Source organism: Nannospalax galili, unplaced genomic scaffold (assembly GCF_000622305.1).
Source record: "Nannospalax galili isolate Female #2095 unplaced genomic scaffold, S.galili_v1.0 scaffold1176, whole genome shotgun sequence".
Taxonomy (NCBI): Eukaryota; Metazoa; Chordata; class Mammalia; order Rodentia; family Spalacidae; genus Nannospalax; species Nannospalax galili.
Genome location: NW_008338883.1, coordinates 1255030 through 1282350, shown reverse-complemented (window position 1 = coordinate 1282350; position 27321 = coordinate 1255030). Strand labels below are relative to the sequence as shown.

The 27321-nt window shown below is 38.6% G+C and overlaps 1 protein-coding gene across 27 annotated transcripts in view; it reads right to left on the bottom strand.

Moving 5' to 3' along the window:
- The window catches only part of Clasp2 (cytoplasmic linker associated protein 2), a 220169-nt gene that overhangs the window by 138128 nt on the left and 54720 nt on the right, over positions 1–27321 (bottom strand). For 22 of the 27 annotated variants that reach the window (XM_008833413.2, XM_008833404.2, XM_029563675.1 and 19 more), the window contains one exon: positions 9380–9526. In XM_008833413.2, the coding sequence (XP_008831635.1) occupies positions 9380–9526 (147 nt within the window). Of the gene's footprint in view, positions 1–9379; positions 9527–9920; positions 10108–27321 lie in introns of those variants that run through there. The other 5 variants (XM_008833417.2, XM_008833420.2, XM_008833421.2 and 2 more) reach the window with 2 other exon arrangements.

Genomic DNA, 27321 nt, shown 5'->3' with positions numbered 1-27321 from the left:
TCTAATCTGTATGTATCTGATTATTACTAGTCATAATTGGTTGCACTTGGATCCTTGGCGCCTGTGTATGGATATGAAGTCATCAGGTAGCTTTCAATGGTAATGTTTATCACCTGTACTAATTAACATGAAGTAAATTTTTATGCTTCCTTCTCAAATATGTCTCTTTTGTAAATTTGATTTGTGTGTATAATCATACAGAACATCCCATACAATCTTATTCATCTATATACCCACTTCCCAAATAGTACCCTCCCATAGTCTACACACACACACACACACACACACACGCATGCACGCACACTGGAGCCCATATATTCTGTCATCCCTGTTACTGTCCACTGTGTTGTCGACGCCCCCAGCCAGTCCCAGTGCTTGTCAGTCTGCTGAATCTAGTCAGCCTATCTAGAGATCCTTGCTTTAGGAAGATCAGCTGTTCCTCATCTAGTAGCAATCGGCTGTCAATATTCCTTTAGATAAGATTGGGGTCTGCTGTTCATTTTCCCAGTTTTATGCTGGGTTACTGTCTGGGAGTCTTTTGGGCCACCCTGGCCAATAACTCAAAGGAAGGTATCACCTGTCTGGCATAGTTTCTTGTTATGTAGTCTTTAGCTATACATATGGACTCTTAAAAAATTATATTGACCCCATTCATCTTTGGTTTTACTTTCCTTTTGGGTGTTTAAGATCTTACAATTGGTCCAGATAAACCAATTTATTTTTACTCTTAAGGCTGTTTGAGGATCTATTTCTTAGGGGTAACATGGGCTTGGGAGGAACCCCTGGCTTCTTTCTTTTACCAGTTCCATATATGAGAAGATAAGTCAAAGGTCCTACTTGACCATGGCCGGCTTCGCTTGGAAGCATAGAGGAAATGTTTCCTCTGTGTTGACCCTCCTCTTTGTAGACTAGACACCAGATCAGGTCCATCTGGTGGGGTCTCCATGGCCTCCTTGATCAAGAGGACAGGTGACTCACCACAGTTACAGGACATTTTCAGAGATGCTCATAGTCCCCTGGAAGTTAGTCTACCTAGGAGGGAAAGGAGCAAAAACTGCCCTTTATATCCCTCTGTCCAAATTAGTATAGGTCTCATAGTATGGCTTTTTTTTTTTTTTTTTAAATCATGAATAGTAGAAATCTATTATTGAAATTTGGAATTTAGAGACTGGTCAGTCTTAAATTTTTTGGCCTTCAGATCATTGTCATGCAATGTCCTGATGCTGTGTAACTTAAATTTTTAAAAAGTATTTTATCTAATATTTTTATTTTATGTGTATGAGTCGTATTGCCTGCATGTATGTGAGTGCACCCCTGTATTGCAATGTCACAGAGATCAGAAGAGGGCTTTGGATTCCCCTGGAACTGGAGTTAAAGATGGTTCATAGCCGCCATGTGGGTGCTGGGAATCAAACTTGGGTCCTCTGCAAGAACAGTCAGTGCTCTTAACCACTGAGCCATCTCTCCAGCCCCTGTATAACTTTAATTTTAAGGTAAAGATGATTTGAAAAAATAACAAGTATTGTAAGTAACAATTTTCTTACTAAGTGTAAGAATGTATTGAGTTTACTACAGCTACTTTCTTTGACTTTAGGGCAAAAAAAAAAGAAAAATTCTTTTATGGAAGGTTTATTTTGTGAGGCATTAAGAATATTTAGGAAAAGAGAAAATAGCATAATTATGGTTGAAAATAAATAGGTAAACTGAAGTCCCATTCTCTCTCTAGGTAAGCTACTGTTCTTACCTACAGTTGAATGTAGATTTTACTATGTACCAGGCTACATTTTATGCACAGAACAAACCATAAAGAATGGTTCAAATCAGGTTTTATTTTATTGAGACAGGGTCACATGTATCATAAGCTAGCCATGACCTTGCTGTGTATCTGAGGATGACCTTGAGGTCTGATCCTCCTGTTTCTCTCTACCTCTTGGATGCCAGGATTACATGAGTACTGACCATATAAATTTATGTGGTGTAGGGAATCAAACCCAGGACTTTATGCATACTTGGCAAGTACTCTACCAATTGAGTTATATCACCAGCCTCCTATTTGTTTTAAACTTCAATAAAATTTTGTTTAAAGGTGCTGGACAGATGGTTCAAGGTTAAGAGTGCTTGCTGCTCTTTTGAAGACCTGGGTTTAATCCCTAGAACCCACAATGGGTAACTTACAACCACCTCTAACTCCATTTCCAGGGGATATTATGCCCTCTTCCTGTTTCTGCAGGCATCTGCAAGCACATGGTGCACACACATATACTCAGGCACACATATCCATAAAATAAAATGAATACAAAAATTTATATAATAATAATAACCAACAAATGCTTTGAGATTAAATACTGTGATTCTTGCCATGTTTATTTAAAAGAAAAGGCAATTCTGTTACTTTATGTTGGGGTATTAGGAATGACTGGTATCATCTGTATAAAGTAGATTGTCATATATTATTAGTAAAATCTCAGGTCAAATATAAAATGCCACAAAAGCACTTCTGATTTTGAAATGCTGGTAATCACCTAATTAGGAGAAGCGCAAGTTAATATTATTTATTTATTTACTGAGGCAGCTGCAGGCTGGCCTTGAACTTGCTATGTTACCCAGATTGGACTCCGGTTTGAAGTCTTCTTCCTACTTCTGCTTGGGGACTGCTGAGACAGCAGGTCACCATGTCTGGCTAAAGCAATTTGTAGTCTTTGATATTAAATGAAAACAATATATATATAGAAAAAAAAATCCTTGCTCTATCTGAATAAGAATGAATGACCAAGCAAGAAAAATATAGAGAACTTTGAGAACAGATGATGTGCTGAATGGCATGTCTCAGTGACTACAAACAAGGTCAATGATAAATTACTAACATAAAAAATCAGACACTAACTATAAACAGTTACAATTACCTTACCATTTAATTCTTCTCTCTCTCTTTTTTCTCTTCTTTTTTTTGGGTCTTTTTGAGACAGGGTCTCCTTGTAGCCCCGGCTGGCCCGGAACTCACTATGTAGATCAAGCTGGCCTTGAGCTCAGAGCGATCTGCCTGCCTCTGCCTTCCAAGTGCTGGGATTAAAGGCATGCACCACCATGCCCAGCATTCTTCTATTTTAAAAAGTGAGTAGTACTTAAATTGGTACAAGAATAGAGCTATTATAACTCAGAAAATAAACTTTTAAGAAAGCAATCTCAAAACCTGGGCGTGGTGGCACATACCTTTAGTCCCAGAACTCAGGAGGCAAGCGGATCTATGTGAGTTCATGACCAGCCTGGTCTACATATCAAGTTCCAGGCCAAGGGAGACCCTGTCTCAAAAAAAAAAAAAAAAAAAAAAAAAAAAAGATATCTCAAAGTCAGAAGTAGTGGTGGTTGCATGCATGAGGATCAGGGTTTCAAGGTATCAGACTACACAGCAAGCTGGTGATGATTAGCCTGGGCTACATGCAACCCTGATTGGGGGGTGGGGGGGTAGAGAGATGGTTCAGCAGTTAAGAGCACAGACTGCTCTTGCAGGACCCAGGTTCAATTACTAGCACCCACATGGCGGCTAACAACCCTCCATAACTCTAGCTCCAGGGGATTGGATGCCTCCTTCTGACCTTCGCAGGCACAACACAGGGTGCACTTACACACATGCAGGCATACTCTCATATACATAACAATAAAAATAATGAAGTATTTTTTAAAAAGAAAAGAAGCAACCTCAAACCAAAAAATTCCAAAGGAGGCAAAATTTCAACAAAAAATATTTAACATTTTATATTTACAAAGGCAAAATCGTGGGTTTGCTTACTGTTTTGCTGGAGGTCCTATTAGTTAAGCTTTAATATGATACATGAATGCTGATCATTACTATACCTTACAGGTACAGGAGATACAGGGTTTCTTTATGAATAGAGATGAATGTGGTAGCAGTAAGGTAAAAAAATATGCCACGAAGCAAGTTACTTAATTTAATTTCTTCAAAATGAAGTTTGCACATCAGTAAAACAGAGTAATAAAGTACTTAAGTTGGAGAGAATATATGTAACAACACTCCAGGTTCTTTGAAAACACCTGTTATCCAAAATATAATAGAAACACTAGTTTTGGTTTTGAGTCATGGTCTCATCATACAGTTGTGCTGATTAGTTTTTATCAACTTGATGTAAACTAGAGTCACCTGGAAAGAAGGCACTGTGTCCATCAGGCTGGCCTGTGGGCATGTTTGTGAGGTATTTTCTTAATTGTTTATTAATGTGAGAGGTCCAGCCCATTGTGGGAGGTGCCTTCCCTAGACAGGTGGGCCTAGGCTGCATGAGAAAGTTAACTGAGCAAGCCACTAAGCAGTGTTCCTCCACAGTCTCTGCTTGAATTCCTGCCTCTAGGTTCCTGTCTGACTTCCCTTGAAGATGACCTGTGCCTTGGAACTGTAAGATGAAAGAAATCTTTTCCTCCTCAAGTGGGTTTTGGTCAGTGTTTTATCATAGCAACAGTAACCAAACTAGAACAGAAGACTAGGCAGGCTTTGAATGTCTGCCTCAACTCCCTAAGTACTAAGATTACAGGTATGTGCCACCATACTGAGATAAAAGTATTTTAATTAGTATTAAGTAAGTGTATTCTAAAAAGCAACTGAGCCATCTCTCCAATCCTTTTTCTTGGTCTTTTTGAGACAGGGTCTTCCTGTAGTCCCAGCTGGCCTAGAAATCACTATGTAGACCAAGTTGGCTCTACATCCCAAGTGCTGGGATTAAAGGCATACACCACCAGGTCCAACTCTAAATTCTTATTTAGCACTGCAAATGTTATTCAGAAAATAGACTTGTAAGGGCAACAGTAATACTTTTCACAACCACATTGTGTGTGTGCGCGCGTGTTTGAGACAGGGTCTCCCTGTAGCCCCAGCTGTCATGGAACTCACTATGTAGACCACGCTGGCCTCAAATTCACAGAGATCCACCTGCCTCTGCCTCCCGAGTGCTGGGATTAAAGGTGTGCACCACCATGCTCAGCATGGATGTTGTTTTTTTTTAAACATTGGTACTGACATAACCACAGCCTGCTTTTACAATTCTCCCTGGCCTCAAGACCACAGAATAACAATATGACTAGAATGGTTTGACACCCTGGTACAAACTGACATACACTAAGACTAAACACAGGTCTCATCATCTTTGATCAGATTTTAGTATGCATATCTACACACACACACACACACACACACACACACACACAGAGCAAAACTTCAAAAACAGATTCAGTCAGGACTCCAAAGATGCTCATTTTGTTTATTCTCATGATGACATTACCTGAAAAGATATTTATCAATCTCTCAGTGAGGGGATGACTGGCTTACACCACTTTACACATCTATCTTCCACACTCCCTTTAATTAGGAAATACTCAAGTCTATTATAAAATATATGTTATATTATAAAATATAATATATAAGCACTGTAATCCAGCACTGTGGTGGCAGTGGCAGAGGCAGGAGGATTGCCACTAGTGAGATGTTGTCCGAGAGAGAGGGAAAGAATATTCAATCTTCAAGCTTTTGAGAGTACCATGTTAATAGAGAATTTCTTTATCCAGAATTGTATTTATAATCCTTCTGGAGATCATTTGGCAAAACTAAAAAATCTCTAATACATCCTTGTACCTTCTAAGTGAACTTGGAAACTCATTCTAAGGAGTCAAGTGAGGTAGCTCATACCTGTAATCCAAGCACTCAGGAGGTTGAGGCAGAACAATGGAAAGTTTCAGGCCAGTCAGCTTGAGCTACCTGACGGGTTTGTGGCTAGCCAAAGGTTAGCCTGAAGTACACGAAGAGATGTTTGAAAATTATGATTCATTTTTGTTTCTCTGACTTGCCGCCAGTCATTTAGGTCCACTATCCTCAAGAACAAAAGCTTGGGGCAGGTGGAGGTACCTCAATAATAAGTACCTGCCTAACACTGTAAGGCCCTGGATTCTATCTCTAGCATTGAAAAACAAACAGAAAAAATTCCAAATATGATTGATTTGCTGAAAGATACACATGAAAGAATAAGGACATGCTTTATAAAAGCAGGAAAAAATAAAGGCAATCTAAATATGTTATGAATAATTTTCAACTAGTAATTATAAAATGGTTAGGGTAAAATACTAGGTAGGAAAAAAGGTATACATTAACTATACACTGTAAAAAGTACCAATTTTATCCTCAAGAAAATATTTGTATGTGTAAAAATAACTAGAAAAGTAATTGGAGAAGTACTCAGAAAAAAAGTACTCCATGATTTACCAGTGATTATTTCTACACATAGTGATAGCAAATGGGATTTTGGTCTTCATTTATTTCAGAGAACATTTGGGTGCTTGAGTGATCATTGACCAAAATTATTATGAAGAGCTCTAATGTTCCCAAGGTCCCTTCCAATACAAAGATTCTGCAACTCCAAGAAAACTTCCTGAAACTAATTTAAAAATCAGCATGTCTGCCAAGACAGAACATTAAAAGTTAAGTTTTCGAAGAAAGACTGATAGCCAAGAATGGCATTAATTTCAGAAACATCATCAATATCCTCTGGCTAGTAGCTTCTTTCTTAGACAGAAAAATGGACAGTGAAAGCCTGGCTTTTAATTCCAGCACTCGCTCAGAATTTTGAGTTAGAAGCCAGCCTACATAGGGAGACCCAGACTTTAAAAACCCACAATCAAACAGGCAAACAAATGGGCAGTGACAATGAAACAAGAATGAAGGTGCAATTGCTGAAGAGGAGGAGGATGAAAAGAAGGAACAAGATGGGGGAGGAGGGAAGTAAGGAGGGAAGAATGGATGAAAATGTCTCCTTATTTTTAATCAAAAGAGCCACTGCCTAGAAGGATAAAATAATCTGAGTAATTAGTGACTAGATAAATGCTACCTAATATTTTCCTATCTGAAAGAACTAGAAACTACCAGTCAGGAGGGCATTAAGCTAGTCCTTTAAGAAAAAAATCTGATTGTATTACTTTCAAAGAAAATCATAATTCTAGTATTATCAGAATTAGGTGGCCTGTGATAGATCATCTCAATATTCATCCAAAGCAAAATCCAGAACTAATTATAAACCACCAGTCCACATATACAAAAATGCTAAACATTATACCATACATTCCAAACACTAATCTATTTTTAGCAAAATAAAAGTTTTAGGTCAGGCATGGTAAGTGCACAACTTGATCCCAGCACTCCAAAGGCAGAAGCACACAGATTTCTGTGAGGTCAAGGCCAGTCTGGTAAACATAAGTGAGTTCCAGGTCAGCTAGGGCTACAGGGAGACCTGTCTCAAAAAGACACACACACAAAAACGAAAGTTTTGTAGAACTACTTATTACAAACAAGTTAAAATTCTATAGTTATAAATCAAGAAAAATATCCCCCTGAATTGTCTAAAGATAGTTATTTGTTACAAAAGAAACCAAAGAGCTGGGTGTGGTGGTGCACGCCTTTAATCCAGCACTCGGGAGGCAGATGCAGGCAGATCTAGGCAGATCTCTGTGAGGCCAGCATGGTCTCTACAGTAAATCCAGGCCAGCTGTGACTAGAAGGAAACTCGGTCTCAAAAAAGATCAAAAGACCAAGAAAAAAAAAGAAAAGAAACCAAAGAAATACATGTGCTTCTCCCTAAAGGTCAGAATGCAAAACAGAAAACACCATGTGGTGGAATTGCCACAATTAATGTTTACATGAGAACATACTCCTATAATTTCAAACAAAAGGAAAATAGTTAAAAATTTTAAATATTAAGTTAGAAGCCAGCCTACATAGGGAGACCCAGACTTTAAAAACCCACAATCAATAATTTTTACTTCAGTTTGCTTATTTGTGTGTATATTATACCAATCTTTTTTCTTTTTTAAAAAATATTTTATTATTTTTATTTTATATGTATGCATGTATTGCCTGCATGTAGGTAAGTACACCGTGTTGTGGAATGTCCGCGAAGGACAGAAGAGGCCGTCGTCCCCTGCAACTGGAATTACAGACAGTTGTTAGCTACCATGTGGGTGCTGGGATTTGAACCCAGGTTTTCTGCAAGAACAACTAGTGTTCTTAACCGCTGAGGCATCTCTCCAGCCCCTATACCAATCTTTTTAAAATTTTTAATTATTTTTTAAAATTTTATTTTATGTGTATGAATGTTTGCCTGCATGTATATAAATGGATCCATGTCACACAATGCCCTAAGTCAGAAGAGGACATTGGAGCCCATGGAACTAGAGTTATAGATGGTTGTTAGCCACCGTGTTGGTGCTGAAAACCGAACCTGGGTCCTATGGAAGAGCAGCCAGTGCTATTAACTGCTGAGCCATCTCTCTAGCCCCCTTATTTGGTATTTGTATGATACTTAAGAGACTTAAAAGTTAAAATGAAACATTTCTGATAGTTTTGATTCATATGATTTAGAAACAATGGTTGTACTGAAAGATCAAGGAAATATAACTCTTTCCAGAACCAACCTAATAGAAATATGCAACTTTTATTTTTCTTTCCTTTTTGTTGTTAATCAAAGTACTATAGAAAAAAGTGTGGAAAAAATATTCAAGACCATGGTTTTACCATCAATTTTACTGTAAATAAGACTCATTTCCTCAAGCTATAACTAAAGTACAATTTAATTTTTTAAAAGGGCTTGATTAGTGTCCTTTAAAATATATTCTCTAACTCTATAGGATTCATTCTATCAGACAGAGCCAACAAAAGCTAGTATTACTAGCTTCCTAATACTAGCCAGTATTACGCATGGCTTCCTAATTACCACATAAAAAAAAAAGCCATGCAATATGTCAAAAACAGTTCTAATATATCCAAAGAGTATATATTATGTGTTGTTTAATTGCATGAAGCTTTCTTTTTCCCATTTTTTAATTTATTATTATTGAATCGAGAGACCATTTTTGAGGCAGTGGTACTTGACCACCACCCATTTCCTATTGTGGCAAATGACTCCGTACCAAGTATCTTCAACCATTTTTTAATGTTGGAGTATCTAATTTACTATACCTAGAAAATTGTGAAAGTATGTAATTCAGCACTTTACAGCTTGATAGCTACAGTACCGAAAAAGAGCCAAATACACAAATGCCACTCCCTTGAAAGCACACGCTTGAAAAAACTACTCCTTTTACTCTTCCCTTTAAAACCAGCATCTGAAAAATAAATACCCACACGAAAACACTAATCCATACACATTCTTGTTGGAAGTAACAGTGTAGAGCATTCTAAACATTTCTAAAAGGTAGCAGCAGCACACTATGCTGCAACATTCTCTCCAGACCTGCAATCCTGCTGCAGTCATGAATAAATATACTGCTCAGAAGCTCTGAGTATCAAGGCACGTGAAGCATGCACATCAGATCTGAAATGGATTTACATTACCTCCAGCCTTAGGGCCACCTGCTGAACCAGGCTTCCTCGCACTGTTGACAGGATTTCCTGGTGTTTTAGGTACAGGAACCTTGAAGGCTGAAGCAGCTGATGATGGCCTATTTCCATCCACTGATTCCTCATCATCAAAGCTTTTATCTGTACAAAGCATTAGAAAACATACAGTTAAGGAAGCTAAGCTTTCTCCATTTCCCCTAGGACTCAAAAATCAAAAGTCATACATAAAAAGCATTCTTTCCTAGGATACTTAACAAATAATAAAGGTCCTTTGACTAGGTATTCGTATGTTGGCTAACACTATCCAAAAGAGCCCCCTGTGATTTACAATTAAAAATAAGAATAAAATAGTTACATTTCCTACATATATACACACATATATACATAAGACATTAAACCAAACATCAATTCTGAGAGCAGTAAACAGCATCTTTCATTTTCTGTTACTCCTATAAGCATTTTCTGCCAGCTCCTCCCATAGTGCATCTTCCAGCACACCCTGCCTTATTCCTTATACCCAGATTCTGCAACTTACAATCACAGATCCGTTTGCAAATCAGCCGCCTCATTCCTCTGAATTTCCCTCACCCTAGGATGCTCCTAATAGTTCACATGGTCAAATACAGTAAAATTGATACTAATCAAAGATTCTGTCAAAAATAGATAGAAACAACCACAGAACCACCACTGAGGTTTGAGCCGGCATTTTTCTTTCTCTTCCCTGCCCTAGGTGCTGCAACAGCCAATCAGCTACAAGGTGACATCATCTTATGGCAGCTACTGCCAGATGAAAGGTAAAAATTCTCCATGCAGCTAAAAAATTCACTATGCACTTACAGTGTACTCTGCATCAAAAATTTAAAGACATTTAACACTAAAGGCTTACAAATCTAATTTTTTTCTCTTAATGCACATGAAAATTTATATGAATAGAAAGCAAGACTTTAGGCAATGATCATTCTGCTGGGGTGCTTATTATTGCATCAGCAAAGCATGGAATTCAACGGTGCTCATTACTGCACATAATTAACTCTGTAAGCTCACAATTTGCTGCTTAGCTACAGAAATGAAACTGAAAATCTGTTTTCATAAACGATTCTTCACTGTTCTAAAGGCTCCTTTTGGAATATGCACAGCCACAACGGATTCATCTTATATAAAAACGCAAGCACCTCCAGCCACATTCTCCATCCTCCACAAGACAGATGTCATATATTCCTCAGAGAAAATGGTTTTCTCTAGGACCCTGTGCAAACCAACCATGACAAACAAGATGGGTGAGGCAGAGCATCAGCTTTACCACAGGCTTCAGACCAATACCCTAGAGTCTTCTACCTGCTGCTCTGTTCTTAGCTAACAAATGCCCACTTATACAGAATAAAGTCAACTGCATGAAGGATGCTACCGGTATAACTACTCAATATATCTCAAAGAAGACATCCCAAACAAGTTTTGAGACGTTTATTTATTGGGAATAATCAAATGATATGAGACCATACTGCATTTCAGTTAAGTGTTTTTATTAACAAAATTTCTAGCAAAATATTATCTTTCTATTCTAATTGCCACATTCTTTGGGCATAACACAATTAAGGAGCCAGTAGGGAGAAAACAACGGGCTAAAAACTTGTCTTTTAAGAATGCCAATACAAATCAAAGTAAACTTTTCTTTTTTGTTCTCCATCATATTAAGCGCATTTGTGTGCGCGCGTGTGTGTGTGTGAGAGAGAGAGAGAGAGAGAGAGAGAGAGAGAGAGAGAGAGAAATGCAAAAATCTACAGAAAGTCAGTCACTGAAACAGAAGGCAGAAGTTTCTGTGGAAACAGTATTCAGTTCCTATACACACAAGAATTGAAGAGTGTCCTACCATTTTAAAAAAATTAACTCAACATTCTCAAACTACTGGGAAATTATTTTTTTTACTTTGTACAAAGTTTATAAATCCTAAGATACAAATAATGAATTTTCAAAAATGAAAATGTTAGTATGTATATTCAGTGTCCAGAAGAAGGTTACCTTTACACTGTATCCTATAAGTACTCTCAAGGCCCCTGAGTGTTATTATTCCCTAACAATGTGAATCAGTTTTGAATTCTAGCATGATAGAGTATCTACTGTGGTATCTACTTCTTCTCACTCTGTTGTAAAGGATAATGTTTGGAAAATTCGTTTTCATTGCTTATAGTTTTCTGGTGAAGGCCATTCCACTGTTCAGAGACATGTGGGTTATTCCTAGTTTATAGTTATCATAAAATAGTGCTCTTTACAGGTAGACAAAGTTAAAGGGTATAAGGACTTCAGCATTACTGTAGTACACATACCATATGCTAACCATCCCTAGTTTCAGAATCTAAACTCTGAACTGTTCCAAAATTCAATACTTTTTAATAATATAATGCTCAGTTTCAGACTTTGGTGATATTTTAGATTTGTAGATTAAGTATGTTTAGTTAACTATAAGAAACTTTTACAAATATTCAAAATGCATTAAAAAATCCAAAATCATAAATACTCCTGGTCCTAAGCATTTCCAAAAAAGCATATTCAATATGTATTTTGAATTAGACTAGTATATCAAACATGAATATAGTATAATCTACTTCAAAATGTGGTCTTTCAACAATATCACCAGCAATTTGTTAGAGATGCAAATTACTTTGTTTTCATTTTGTGTTACATTTATTTTGTGCATGTGTTTGTGAGAAAGACTGTGGGGAGTGGGGGCAGTGTATATGCTGTGGCAAGCATGTTGAGGTCAGAGGACAACTTTCAGGAACCAGTTCTCTTTTTCCATCATGTTGTTTCTTAGGCTTGAACTCAGCCTGTCAGGCTTAAATGGCACCTTTACCTCAAGAGTCATTTTTCCAGTCCCCTAGAAATACAACTTCTTGGGCCTGAAACCAAACATACTGCAAGAGAAATTGTGAGGATGCAATCCAATACTCTGCCTACAGTCACCCTTACTCAGTGGGGGTTTGAAGATATATACACACACACACACACACACACACACACACACACACACACACAGAGAGAGAGAGAGAGAGAAAGGACCACATGGCAAGTATCATGGTCTTTGAAATTTATACATAAATGTTTTTCTATGCAACTGCTCAATTATGACACTGTAGCACCAAAGTCACACATAATCAGTAAAGAAATAGGTATGGCTGTGTCTCAGTAACTGTATGTATATAAAGAAGGAGGCAGCTGAGACTGATCCATCAATAGCAGTTTGTCAATTCCTGCTGTAGGGTAAACACTAAAAGTAAATATATATAGAAATAAATTTTTAAAAGTAAAACAATAAAAATTCTGTATTAAAAAACTATGAAAGGATGGGGCTGGAGAGATGGCTCAGCGGTTAAGAGCACTGACTGCTCTTGCAGAGGACCCAGGTTCGATTCCCAGCACCCACATGGCAGCTACAAACTGTCCTTAACTCCAGTTCCAGGGGAATCCAAAGCCCTCTTCTGACCTCTGCAGCACTGCACGACACAGGTGCACTCACATACATGCAGGCAATACACTCATACACATAAAATAAAATAGAATAAGGAATATTAAAAAAAAACTATGAAAGGAAATAATTTTTTTTTTTTTTTTGGTCTTTTTGAGACAGGATCTCCCTGTAGCCCCAGCTGGCCTGGAACTCACTATGTAGACCAGGCTGGCCTTGAACTCACAGAGGTCCACCTGCCTCTGCCTCCCGAGTGCCGGGAGTAAAGGCGTGCACCACCACACCCGGCGGGAAATAATTTTTTAAATATTTTATTTATTATTTGTATGTGTATGAGTGTATTGCTTTAATGTAAGTTAAATATATCCATGTAGTGCAATGCCTGTGAAGGTCAGAAGAGGGTGTTGGATCCCCTGGAATGAGTTATGGACAATTGTTAGCTGTCATGTGAATGCTGAGACTCGAACCTGTGTCCTCTACAAGAGCAGCCAGTGCTCTTAACTGCTGAGCCATCTCTCCAGTCCCAGGAAATAATAAATTTTGGACAGAAATTAAAAATAACTTTTTCATGCTAAATATGTAAATTCAACTTTCTGTACTGAAGTAGTAAGAACCACTTTTGCATTCTAAAAGATCCAATATGTTATTCATTTGAGGCATTGACTATGAAAGTTGTACTTTATTTTTGGTCTTTTTGAGACAGGGTCTCCCTGTAGCCCCAGCTGACCTGGAACTCATTACATAGACCAGGCTGGCCTTGAACTCCTCCTGCCTCTATCTCCAGAGTGCTGGGAGTAAAGGCATGTGCCATCATGCCCAGAAAGTTGTACTTTATTTTTTAAGAATCATTTTTAATTATTTTGTATTCATGTGTATATACCTATGTATGGGTATGTGCATGTGAGTGCACTTCAGACTGCATTTCAGGTGCCTTCAGAGGTCAGAAGACGGTGTCAGGTTCCCTGTAGCTGGAGTTACAGGTAAGTTGCCTGATGTGGATGCTAGAAACAAACTCAGGTCCTTTGAAAGAACAGCATGTGCTCTTAACCACTGAGCCACCTTTCTTTTTAATTCCACTGACCATTAGTGTCATAGGAATTACATAGGACTAACTAGTCACTGAATGTATTTGTCAAATGGACTCACTTAGCACATGTGAAAAAAAAAATTTTTTTTTTCTGTCTTTTTGAGACAGGGTCTCCCTGTAGCCCCACCTGGCCTGGAACTCACTATGTAGACCAGGCTGGCCTTGAACTCACAGAGATCCACCTGCCTCTGCCTCCCGAGTGCTGGGATTAAAGGCGTGCGCCACCACGCCTGGCTAGCACATGTGAAATTTTAAAGTTTTTTCTCGGGGAAGAGGTTTCCTAACCTAGAAATTTTCTGTTTAAAAAGATCCCAGGGCTGGAGGGATGGCTCAGCAGTTAACAACACTGGCTGTTCTTGCAGAAGACCCAGATTCCAATCCTAGCACCCACCTGGCAGCTAACAACCATCCATAACTCCAGTTCTAGGGGATCCAATGCCCCGTTCTGTCCTCCGTAAGCATTGCACGACACGGGTGCACTACATACATGCAGGCCAAACATGCATACACATAAAAATAAATTTTTAGAAACCTTTTTAAAAATTTTATTTATTATTCTTATTTTATGTGTATGCATGTATTGCCTGCATGTAGGTAAGTGCACCCATGTCATGCAATGCCCGCGGAGGTCAGAAGAGGCTGTCGGATCCCCTGGGACTGGAGTTACAGATGGTAGTTAGTTGCCATGTGGTTGCTGGGATTCGAACCTGAGTCTTCTGCTCAAGGACAACCAGTGTTCTTAATGGCTGAGCCATTTCTTTGGCCCCATAACAAAATTTTTTAATCTTAAAAAAAATGGGGCCCAAGAGATGGCTCAGTGGTTAAAGAGCACTGGCTACTCTTGCAGAGGACCTGGGTTCAATTCCCAGCACCCACATGACAGCTAACAACTATCTATAACTTCAGTTCCAGGGGAACCCAACACCCTCTTCTGATCTCTGTGAGCATTGCACGACACAGGTGCACTTACACATATGCAGGCAATACATTCATACCCAAAAATATAAAAATAAAATATGTTTTAAAAATCCCAGCACTCAGGGGACTACAGCAGGTGGAGTTAAGTGAGTTCAAGTCCAACCTGGTCTACATACTGAATTCCAGGACAGCCAGAGCTACATGGTGAGACCCTGTTACAAAACAGAACAAACACTCTGTATTGAAACGATGGCTACTTATTTGTATGATGGAAAGATTGGCTCAGAGATTAAAAAATAAGTACTGCTCTTGCAGAGGACTCAAGTTCATTTCCCATTACCCAATATGGGTGGCTCACAACTACCTATAAGTCCAGCTCTGGGAGATTTGATGCCCTCTTCTAACCTCCATAGGCACCTACACTCTCACATGTACATTCCCACACATAAATATATACATGTAATTAAAATAAAATCTTAAAAACCGTATCAGGCCGGGCTTGGTGGTGCACGCCTTTAATCCCAGCACTGGGGAGGCAGAGGCAGGAGGATTTCTGTGAGTTCGAGGCCAGCCTGGTCTACATAGCGAGTTCCAGGTCAGCTGGGCCTACAGGAAGACCCTGTCTCCAAAAAAAAAAAAAAAACCCACAACAACAAAAAACTATATCAAACCATTTTATTAGTGTTAAAACAAGAAAAACTAAAATAAAGAAATAAAAACTAAAAATGCTAGTATTTACCTTAAATTTAAATCAACTAAATTGTCCAAGTAAAAGACTAAGATTGAATTTTTAAAAAAAAATAGACTGCTGGGGCTAGAGAAATGGCTCAGCAGTTAAGAGCACTGGCTGTTCTTGCCGAAGACCTGGGTTTGAATCCCAGCATCCACATGGCAGCTAACAACTGTCCATAACTTCAGTTCCAGAGGACCGGACAGCCTCTTTTGTCCTCTGGCATTGCATGACACCAGTACACTTACATACATGCAGGCAATACATGAATACACATAAAATAAAAATAGTAAATAAAAAAAGTAAAAACAAAAAACCAAAAATAGACTGCTTACATGAGATTCACAGGAAGATGTAAATTCACATAAAGGTTGAAAGTAAAATTATAAAGGTAGACTACACAACACAAGTGAAAACAAAGTGGGAGTAACTACATTACTTTCAAACAAGGTAGCAATACTATAGTGATGAGAATGGGGTCAGTACAATAGGAGGAAAAGACGAAGCCTAATACTTATACACCTAGTAACCTAGTAACACAAGTATATAAAACAAAATCTGACTACTGGGGAGACCTCTCAGTAGCGGAGTCCTTATGTAGCAAGCTTAAGATCCTGTGTTTGAGTATCAACACACACACATACACAAAATCAACCTTTATCTGCTACCGATAAGGTTTTATATTTTTACCAAAAAGGAATCTCTGAACTAATTCATTATAACAGCCCCCAATTAAAAATTGTTTAATAATAGTTTACATCAAAGTTATGATATTGCTACCTGCAATAACAGATTCTAAAATTTATGAAACTGGTTTTGGAAGCTGCTGCTTTTTTTTACAAAAGAGTCTCTGTAGCCCAGGCTGACCTCTAATTTTTTATCTTCTTGCCCCTACCCCCACAGCTAAGACTATAGGCATGCATCATCACACCTAGTTAGGAAAATTCTTAAGGGCAGGAACTTTTCCCAGCTCATGTTGTAACCCCATTATCTAGAACAATCTAAGGATAACTCTCTTCACTTTTGCTCCCTGGGGTCTATCAAAACAAAATCACATTACATCACTGTTTAAACTTCTCTTACGACTCCCTAAAAAAGCCAATCAGGACTCTAAGATCATGTGTTAGTTATGCAGGTCTCTCCCACTTCACCTCCTGCTTGCTCCTCTTTTTCTCCAAACCATCTATCCTAGCTTCTTTGCAGTTACTTGTGTCAGAGCCTTTGCACGTGTTTCCTCTACCTAGAATGCTATTTCTACATCTGTCTCCCATATATTCATGTCTTCATTTACTTGTTTCTTTAATGAAGGTTTCCATCTGGTTGCTGACAACGTAAACTTCCAACACCCTGATAGTCTCACCTATCCATGTGTCTCTGCTTTCTTCTTCTTCTGTAACGTTTCATGGCTATACTTCAAAAGCTTTATCTCCCTGTCTCCTCCCACTGTAATACATGATCAAGCAGGGCAAAGGTCTCTGCTGTTCTGCCCACTCTTCAACATATGCAACAATGTCCAGAAGAACACAATCCACAGAGGGAGACCTCCAGTCTCCACTAAAAGCATTACTACCTTATTTGAAGAACTACTAAAAGGGCAAAGTATACTCACTAGAAAAAAATACTTTTTTTTTAAACTTTTAAAAAAGTTTTTATTTATTATTTTAATTTTATGTGTATGTATGTATTGTAAGTGCACCCGTGTCCTGCAATGCCCACGAAGTCAGAAGAGGCTGTTGGATCCCCTGGGACTGGAGTTATGGAAGGTTGTTAGCTGCCATGTGGGTGCTGGGATTTGAACCCTGGTCTTCTACAAGAACAACCAGTGTTCTTAACCGCTGAGCCATCTCTCTGGCCCCCCAAAATACTTTTTTTTTTTAAAAAAAGAAATCTTAAAAGCAACTAGTAAGAAATACAAGGACAAAACCAGTACGTTAAAATTTCTGTTGTGGGAGCCGGGCGTGGTGGCGCACGCCTGTAGTCCCAGCACTTGGGAGGCAGAGGCAGGTGGATCTCTGTGAGTTCAAGGCCAGCCTGGTCTACATAGTGAGTTCCAGGACAGCTGGGGCTACAGGGAGACCCTGCTTCAAAAAGACCAAAAAAAAAAAAAAAAAAATTCTGTTGTGAAGGTATGTTATGGGGTAAAAGGAACAGAAATATAAATCCACATAACATGTAGTCAGAAGTTGGCACACTAAATAACAAACCCTCAAGGTTAAAGGGAACCATGAGTCAACCTTCTTTTCCAATTGTCTATTCTTTTCAAACTTTTTTTTTCCCCAAAAGAAAACAATACGGGGAAGGGGGAGACAGCTCAGTGAGTAAAGTGCACAAGTGTAGGACTGTTTGAATCCCTAGAACTCACACAAAGCTGGGGGTGGTGGCACATACCTGTGATGCCAATATTCCTATGGGGAAATGGGAGGTGAATTTGTGGGCCAGCTAATCTGGCATATTCAGTAGGCAAACTCCATGAGATCCTATTTCAAAAAACAGTAGAAGGTAAGAACCAATACCCAAGGTTGTCCTCTGACCTCCACAGATAGACAGACAGAAACACACACACAACCACCACCACCACCATGATTACAGATGTCATCATATACATACAAGCAAAAAACATAATAAAATTAAAGAGGGGAGGAAGGAGGAAGATGGGAAGGAGAGAAACAGAGATAGAGACATGGAAGTGAACCAAATAGTGTTTCAGTATGGAAAATAGTCCAGACACCCAGGCCTCAGAGGTGACAGTCAGGCAAATGGAAAATTTCTAGGAAGGAAGGCCTCTGGCCGCAACTTATCACAACAAACAGTCTATGAAAGGTTTTCAAAGTAATCTAATGGTACTAGAGGATAGGAACTAATAACTGAGCAGGATGAAAAGCTACTTACCAGTATGATAGAAAAGATGGAGAGTAGGAGAAATTAAGAGACAGAGGAGCTGGAAATGGAGGAGGTAAGAGAGGGAGAAGAGATAAGACAGGAGGAAATCAGACAGTGAGAGGAAGAACAAACAAACAATATGCTTGATTGTAAGGCAAACTTGGAAATAATTTTAGGAATCAGAAAACCATAAAAAGATTTGTTAAATAAACAAAACTTCTACAAATAAAAACATAGAAATATAAACCGAGTGTAGTCATGCACTCCTTCAACCCCAACACTCGGAAGGCTGAGGCAGCAAGACCAGCCTGGTCTACATAGTGAGTTCCAGACCAGCTAGGGCTACAGGGAGACCCTGTCTCAAAAAGGCCGCCCTCCAAAAAATATATATATTTATATAATAATTTTGTATCTAAAATATGTAAATATAAAATACAGGAATAACAGCAGACAAGATAGAGTACAAGAGATAATTAGTGAAGGGGAGACAAGTCAGAAGACATGGTCTAGAATATACAAAGTAGGTATAATATTTACAAAATGAGAAAAAAGAGAATGTTTAAATACAAAAGGCAAACTGAAAATTATGACTATGCTGACACTTTTAGTCTCATGTTGGATGCAGAAGCTGAGCAAGATATTAAAAGGTACTAGAAAGTGGGAAGCAGTAATTGGGCAGCTGTAGTGCTGTCTACAGGAGGGATGAAGAGAAAGTAGAGATGGAGAATAAGGGAAATCAAGAGGTGGATGACTAAGGGATGATAGAAAACAGAGGAAGTGGGAGAGGGAAAAGATATGGAGATAGAGTAGAAAGGACACACAGGAAGGGAATGAGAAGGGATAGAGATGAAGGGATGGTAGAACAGGAAGAAATCTGTTCTGGATTCCAGCATCTGGTTCTACAAGCTTTGAATTAACTCTTTTTTGTATATGCCAAGTCTCTAGTTACAAGAAGCTCATTATAAAATTCCATTACATTTTGATTCATTCACAAATACGATATAGTGTTCTGTGATTTATCACTTAAATGAGAGGACGAAGGATGGGGGAGTAAGACTAGAAAAAGCAATATAGTTTTATTTCTCAAAAAGATCTGAAGTGAAACATTAACACTTCTCAAATCTAGGTGGTGAATATACAGACACCTGTATTTTCCACATTTCTCTACTATGTTCACAATATTTTATAATGAGATAATTTTAAAAGTTAAAAATACTCAAATTCCTTGAAGGTTTCACAAAAAGCAAACAAAAACAAAAGATTCCCCACACTGGTTGAAGGAAAGTGTTAAGATAAAAAGTTTAGTTTAGTGGCTATTGACTTGTGGAGCTTTGAATGCTGGCTCAAGATTTTATGGAATAAACTGAATTGTTCTTCTGTCAAAAAGCAGGAAGAGAAGCAGAGGAGGAAAAGGAAGCTACAAGAGGAAATGGGGAAGGAGACTAGAAGAAGAAAGATGTAGGAAAGGTGAGGAAGGAAGAAACAAGCAGAAGAGGGGAGAATATTAGACCAAGAAAGATACACCAAGCTTACCACCTTTATTGCCTGAAGAGGGCACGAGAAAACACTCCTGAACAATCACCATTTTACTACAGGCTCACAGCCCCTATCTGTATGGCTAAAGCCAAAAGGCTATGCAAATCAGGCTCTGTGTGGAGTATATCCTTGTCTGATCCCACACCCATTACTGGTACTACAATTACTTCATGTTCTTTTTTGGTTTTGTTTTGTTTTTCTTTTTTTTTTTTTTTTTAAACTAAAATTGATCAGATGAAAGCCACAGAGGCAGCATGTGGACTAGGAAGACATGCTGAGTGGAAGCAGTGATAAGGACTGTTAAACGCTGTTCGCTTGGGGTTTTCATGTACAGTGTTGACAATAGTTCCACAATGGTCCACAGTCCTCAATAGTAGTTTGTGGAGTATTAAGCATCCAGGTTGACAGATAAATCATTATCAAAATACAATGACAAATCATCCCTTTTTAGTATTGGGGAAAGAAAAAAATGTATTGAGTAAATTTATTAGCAAGAGTTTTTTGTTTGTTTGTTTGGTCTTTTTGGTGTTTTTGAGACAGGGTCTCCCTGTAGCCCCGGCTGGCCTGGAAACTCACTATGTAGACCAGGCTGGCCTCAAACTCTGAGAGATCTGCCTGCCTCCCAAGTGCTGGGATCAATGGAGTGTGCCACCATGCCTGGCCTTGAACTCAGAGATTAAAGGCATGCAACACCAGGCCCAGCCACTTGAAGCCTTTTAAGAAAACTTCTAAATTTCCTAACATGCACAAATGCAGGTACAGTTTTTCAGACTTAAAACCCCAAATTTAATGTTCATATTTCCTCATGGGCTCTTCAAGTACATATGACTTAGTCATACATGGGATTAAAACAAGCATTTTCAGGGTTTTAATTTTTAATTTTCATTTTTATGTATATGAGTATATTGTCTACATGTATGTAAGTGCACCCTTATGGTGCAATACCTGCGGAAATCAGAAGAGGGTTGTTATATGGGTGCTGGGAACTGAACCTGGGTCCTCTGCAAAAGCAGCCAGTCCTCCCAACCCGCTGAGCCATCTCTCTAGCCTCAAGCATTTTCAGGTTTTTAACTGCTTGGTACCAGGATGAAAAAGATGGCCAAGTACTCTTCAGTTCTTAAAGTTGGTGTAATTAAAAGCTTGGCTGACTACAAAACTGGTGAAGGTTTCTTACAAGTCAAAATTCATTATCAGAAGCCAGCTCTGTCATACTGGCAGGATGACTGATGGTCAAGTGAGACAGCACTAAACACAACACATAAAAGTTTTAAAATTTTGCTTCTAATTAGGTAAAATGCCAAACACAAAAAAATTTATGCAAGAATTGGGATGTATCTTCAAATTTAGTTTTTAATGAACATGTAAAGAGTATGTATAAAAGGTACATTTAATCTCTTTTAACTATAGAAAACTGACAAGTGATAGAAATGGTGAATGCTAATTATAAAAACATTTTCAAAAGAAAACCCCTTGGAATCTGGTTAAAAGTTTAACTACTTTTATTTAATACAAATCACTATCTGAATTCACAAGTTTCATCAATCTTGACTGTTTTACAATTTTTAATACAGGGGGCTGGAGAGATGGCTCAGCTGTTAAGAGTACCGTCTGCTCTTGCAGAGGACCCAAGTTCAGTTCCCAGAACCCACATGGTAGCTAACAACCAGCTATAACTCCAGTTCCAGGAAACTGATACACTCTTCTAGCCTCCATGGGCACTGAATGCACAGGCGCACTTATATACATGCAGGCAAAATAGTCATACACAAAAATTAAAATTGTTTATGCAAGTACCCAGTTTCAATAATGAATACTACTTTCAGCATATAGATTTAGAATATTTTCTATTTATTATTAAACAGTAAGGGATGGTGTTAAGTTATTGCTCAGTGGGTTGTTTGTAATTATTCTTTTCCTACCATTTCTTGGTGGCACATCCTATCCTATGATGCTTGCTGCATTTCCTCCAGTTTTTTAAGAGTAAAAGTTTGGGTTTATACTGCACCACTATGTTCATCATCCAGAGACAACTGCCCTTGTTGGAAGAACTTCCTGGAACATTGCCTTCACTTCCACCACACTCAATTGATGCAGTGTTTTTTCTCCTGAAAAAGCTGGTCTTGTAGCTTTCAGCATTCAATCTAGAATTATCAGGACTGAGAGTTCTTGACTCAAACCTACAAAAGGAAAGATGAATCTCCTTCCAGATAGCTCAGCTGCTGCCCTGGGTAACTTTGTTTTGTCTCATAAACTCATTTGGTGGCAAAACCTGATCTAACCTGAATTCAGTTTGTGGCAAAACATAATGAAAACTGACATAAGACTATTTACTGTCTTTATTCCACCCAATGTGAAATCTGTATACACTTAAGTGCAAAAAATAAATAACATACTTGGTTACAGAGTACTGTGCTAGACACAGCAGGAGTTGCTGCATAGTTATGGAATGTGACCAACTGGTCCCCAGGGTTTTTTCCTCTTAAAAAAAAATTTTTTTTTTTTTAAACAGGGTATGTGGCACATGCCTGTAGTCCAAGCACTTGGGAGGCAGAGGCAGGTGGATCTCTGTGAGTTCAAGGCCAGCCTGGTCTACATAGTGATTTCCAGGACAGCTGGGGCTACTGGGAGACCCTGTCTCAAAAAGACAAAAAAAAAAAAAAAAAAAAAAAAAAAAAAAAAGCCCCAAAACCAGAAAAACAGGGTATTGCCATAGATCCCAGGATGGCCTCAAACTCACAATCCTCCTGCCTTAGTCTCCTAAGTGCTAAGACTTACAGGTGTGTGCCATGATACCAGTTTCCCCAGGGTTTCAGATAAGGATGTGTAAATTTACATGACTTTAATCAAGACCTCCCCACAATGCCCCCTCTTTTTTTCCATGAAGAACGCCACAAATAGTTCAATATGAACTCCTAATACCATGGATTTGCATGCAAGAAATATACTATTTCATATTAACTAGTTTCTTTTAAAAATATTTTATTATTTTTATGTGTATAAGCATTATGCCTGCATATGTGTTGGAGCACCCGTGTTGCACAATGTCCTCAGAGATCAGAAGAGGGCATTGGATTCCCCTGGAACTGGAGTTATGGACGGTTGTTAGCCATATGGGTGCTGGGAATCAAATCCAGGTCCCCTGCAAGAGAGCAGCCAGTGCTCTTAACCACTCAACCATCTCTCCAGTTCCATTAACTAGTTTCTTATACCAAAGTTCCTCTTTCACTTGAAGCTGTATCCTTCCTTATTCTAATTAAAACAACAAGGATTTTGGGTTTCTGAGCTATATACTCTTGCATATCCAGAAATGATCATGGTCCCTATCTAATGGCTAACGCAGACTGGCAAATAACAATTCCAGTAAACTACTATACCGCTGATGTCTCAGAAAACTCAAATTTTTATTTTTTATTTTTTTTTTTGTCTTTTTGAGACAGGGTCTCCCTGTAGCCCCAGCTGTCCTGGAACTCACTATGTAGACCAGGCTGGCCTTGAACGCACAGAGATCCGCCTGCCTCTGCCTCTGGAGTGCTAGATTAAAGGCGTGCGCCACCATGCCTGGCAAATTTTTTATTTTTATACTTCTACAATAGGGTGCTCTGACGAACTTTCCTGTCTACCCCACAGACTCCTCTAACTCACTTCCTTCTAGTGGCAATTCCTGTTTCACACAACCTCCACATCTTATAGCCTTCTCTCTACACTTCATCTTTTCTAAATGGTTTCATCCACTCTATGTCAAGTACCTTCAATATGCTGACAAATCTCTATGTGCACCTATAGTCTAGACTCTCTGAGTACACTGCTGCCTTTAACCTATCCCCTATAGATACCATTCCCTCTGGAGATGTCAAAAGCACCAGATAATATACCAACACTATCTTCAAACCTATTCTCCTTAAGTCCTCCCCCATACCAGTATGATAAATGACATCATTATCCATCTCAGCTGTTCACACTCCAAATGTGAGAACATATCCTAGGCATTCTTCTGTACCCACTTCAATCTACCAACAGTTCTTGCTGTACATAATTCCCAGTTATATCTTAGACCTACCTATTTCTCTTTGCCTCTGTTGTCACTGCTAATTTTAGATCAGAGCAGTACCATCTCTCTTTCTATCAGTATAATAGCCTCTTAACTGGTCTTTGTTTACATTCTTGACCTCCTTCCAAACCACAAAGTAAACACAGTGATACCCTACAAAAAAATTGTATCAATAGACACTGAAACAATAAGCAAAAAAGTGATGAGAAGCTATATAAAGAATGGATTAGGCTAACTAAATTCACTGTTCAATATTAATAACACAAAGGCAATCAGACATTGTATGCCTTCTGAGAGTAATCTTAAATGTCACACTAATATCACCTATGAAAAATCTGTAGCAACAAAACAAAGTACCAAAAACAGACTTGATTTTGATAAAGCCATTCAAAGAATTTTCAATGTTCAGCAAATATATAAGAAAAAAACAGATATACTGGTGCATGTCTACAATCTCAGCACCTAGGAGAAGGCAGGAGGATAAGGAGTGCAAGGTCATCCTCTACTACATGAGACTCTTTCTCAAAACACCAAAAACACAAAAATCAAAACAAAACCAAAGAACAAACAAAACCAACAAAAGCTCTACAGTAATGCAATTACCACACTATAGTGGGAAAAATCTTTACTGGACAAGTTGTGGTTTTCTTCACTAAATAAATGCTACAAGGATAAAAAGAGCTAACTTATTGCTGATTAGAGAGATGTATCAATGGTAAATCTTGTTTGAATCCTAGTGCAAACAAACAGCAAAAGGGTATTTATGAAACAAAAGCAATCTGAACACTGAAATTCATTAAAAAAATTAGTGACTGGAGAGATGGCTCAAAGGTTAAGAGCACTGGCTGCTCTTGCAGGGGACCCAGGTTCAATTCCCAGCACCCACATGGCAGTTAACAACCACCTATAACTCCAGTTCCAAGGGATCTGATGCCGCCTTCTGGCTCCCTCGAGCATTGCACATATGTGGTACACTTACATAATGCAGTCAAAACACTCATACACATAAAATAGAAATGGAATTTTAAAAATTATAATTTGGGGGCTGAAGAGATGGCTCAGTGGTTAAGAACACTGGCTGTTCTTGCAGAAGACCTGGGTTCGATTCCCAGCACCCACCTGGCAGCGAACTATCCATAACACCAGTTTCAGGGGCTCCAACAGCCTCTTCTGTCTTCCGCGGGCATTGCACAACACAGGTGCACTTATCTACATGCAGGCATAACACTCATACACATAAAAATTTAAAAATAGTTTTTAAAAAGTTATAATTTGAATCTCTTTACTTCCTTTTTAAAAACCATACAACAGCCAGAGGTGGTGATGCACGACTGAATTCCCAGTACTTGGGAGGCAAAAGCAGGAAAATCTCTGAGTTCAGGGCCAGCCTGGTCTACACAGCAAGTTCCAGGCCAGCTGTGGCTACAAGGTGACCCTGTCTCAAAAAGACTAAAAAACTAAAAATAAAAAAACTATACAACAGAACCCTAATAATATAAGAACAAGATAAGAGCAAAGAAGTAAGATAGGGGCAGAGTTTGTGAGACAAGCCACTAAAAGCTGTCAATACATTCTCAAATGATACAAAAAAAAAGGATAAAAGAGATGAAGGACTACTGAGAGAGAAAAATCAAGGACTTTTTGCTTTGCTTTGGTTTGGTTTTGACAGGATCTTGTTCTATAGTCCAAGTTGGTCTTGAATATGAGGCAATTTTCCTGGCTCAGCCTCCAAATATTGGGATTACATATGGGTGTCCAGCTACAAATCATAATTCCAAGAATGAAACTGCCATGGCAGAGAAATGTTCTACCCTGCAGAATGACAGAAGTGACAGTTCCTAAGCAAGATGTGAAGACCAGGAGCAATTGAACACCTAGGGAATGTTTCATGATTCCAACCTCACCTAGAGAGCTCCGTATTGGCACTGTATACATGCATGTATGCATGTATGCCTGTATGAATGTGCACATACACACACAAACCCCTCTAGGAAAGAGGAACCATCAGAAAAGGAAAATGAAAGTTCTTAGATCCATATGAACTTTGTTTCCACAGTCAAAGGATTATATGACAAAATGATGGCAGAGGTGATAAACGAAAAGGCTGAGGAAGAAGAAATAGCAAAAAAAAAAAACAGTAAAACAACTCAATAATTCCAACACAACTAATGCCAATTCTGGGAGCTAAAAAATTAAAATTTTTAGCTGGGCATGGTGGCACAGGTCTTTAATCCCAGCACTTGGGAGGCAGAGGCAGGTGATCTCTGTGAGTTCAAGGCCAGCCTGGTTTACATAGCAAGTTCCAGACCAGCTGGGGCTACAAGGAGACCCTGTCTCAAAAAAGACAGCCCCCCCGAAAAAAACCACTTCTAAAGGAAAATTTTCAGAAAAATTATTAGAAATTGAGACTATGTGCTCAGCAACACAGTAATCTAAAAGTTAACTATTTTATTTACAAAAAATAAAGTCTACTTAATAAAGTTTAACAGAGGTCAAGAAATTTGATATAGTCTCTTTTAAAAGAGATAATCACAATTTGAACAATTATCTGGTATTGATTAAATAATGTGTCATGAGCTGGGCGTGGTGGAGCATGACCTTAGTCCCAGTACTCAGAAGGAGGAGGCAGGCGGATCTCTGTGAGTTCGAGGTCAGCCTGGTCTACATAGTGAGTTCCAGGCCAGCTGGGGCTACTGGGAAACCCTGTTTCAAAAAAAAAGACACACACAAAAAATAATAATAATGTGTCATGATAATCATAATAAATGAGGCTAATAATAGTTATGAACTTTAAAAACTTTATCACTCAAATTTTCAAGACAGCTACTCAGAACAACCACTCTGTAAGAACAAAGAAAAGATATAAACCTTTTATTGGAGGACAAAACTTCTTTAGCAATACCAGGGTTGAGAGTATGTTGCTACTGGTGCCAAACAATTTGCATACAATGGATAAATGGGACTGCTGCAGGAAGGCTACTGTTTATTTAAAGGTACCACATAGACCTGCACCACAGGATGGCTAGCTGAGGCTGTCAGTGGCTACTATAAGGTTTATTTTTAGCTACTACCTAGTTTCAATCTTAGTGATGGCTATTTACTTACTGCCTTATACTGCTGCTAATGCCAATCTTTTTTTTTTTTCTTAAAGGCTGGAGAGAATGGGAAATTCAATCTGTAGAATAAGAGAGAGGTCCTGCCTGACTGCCTTTAGTGGGACATCAATCTCTTCTGGTTTTCCAATCTTCTCTAAAGCACTGCTTCTTCTTGGATTGTT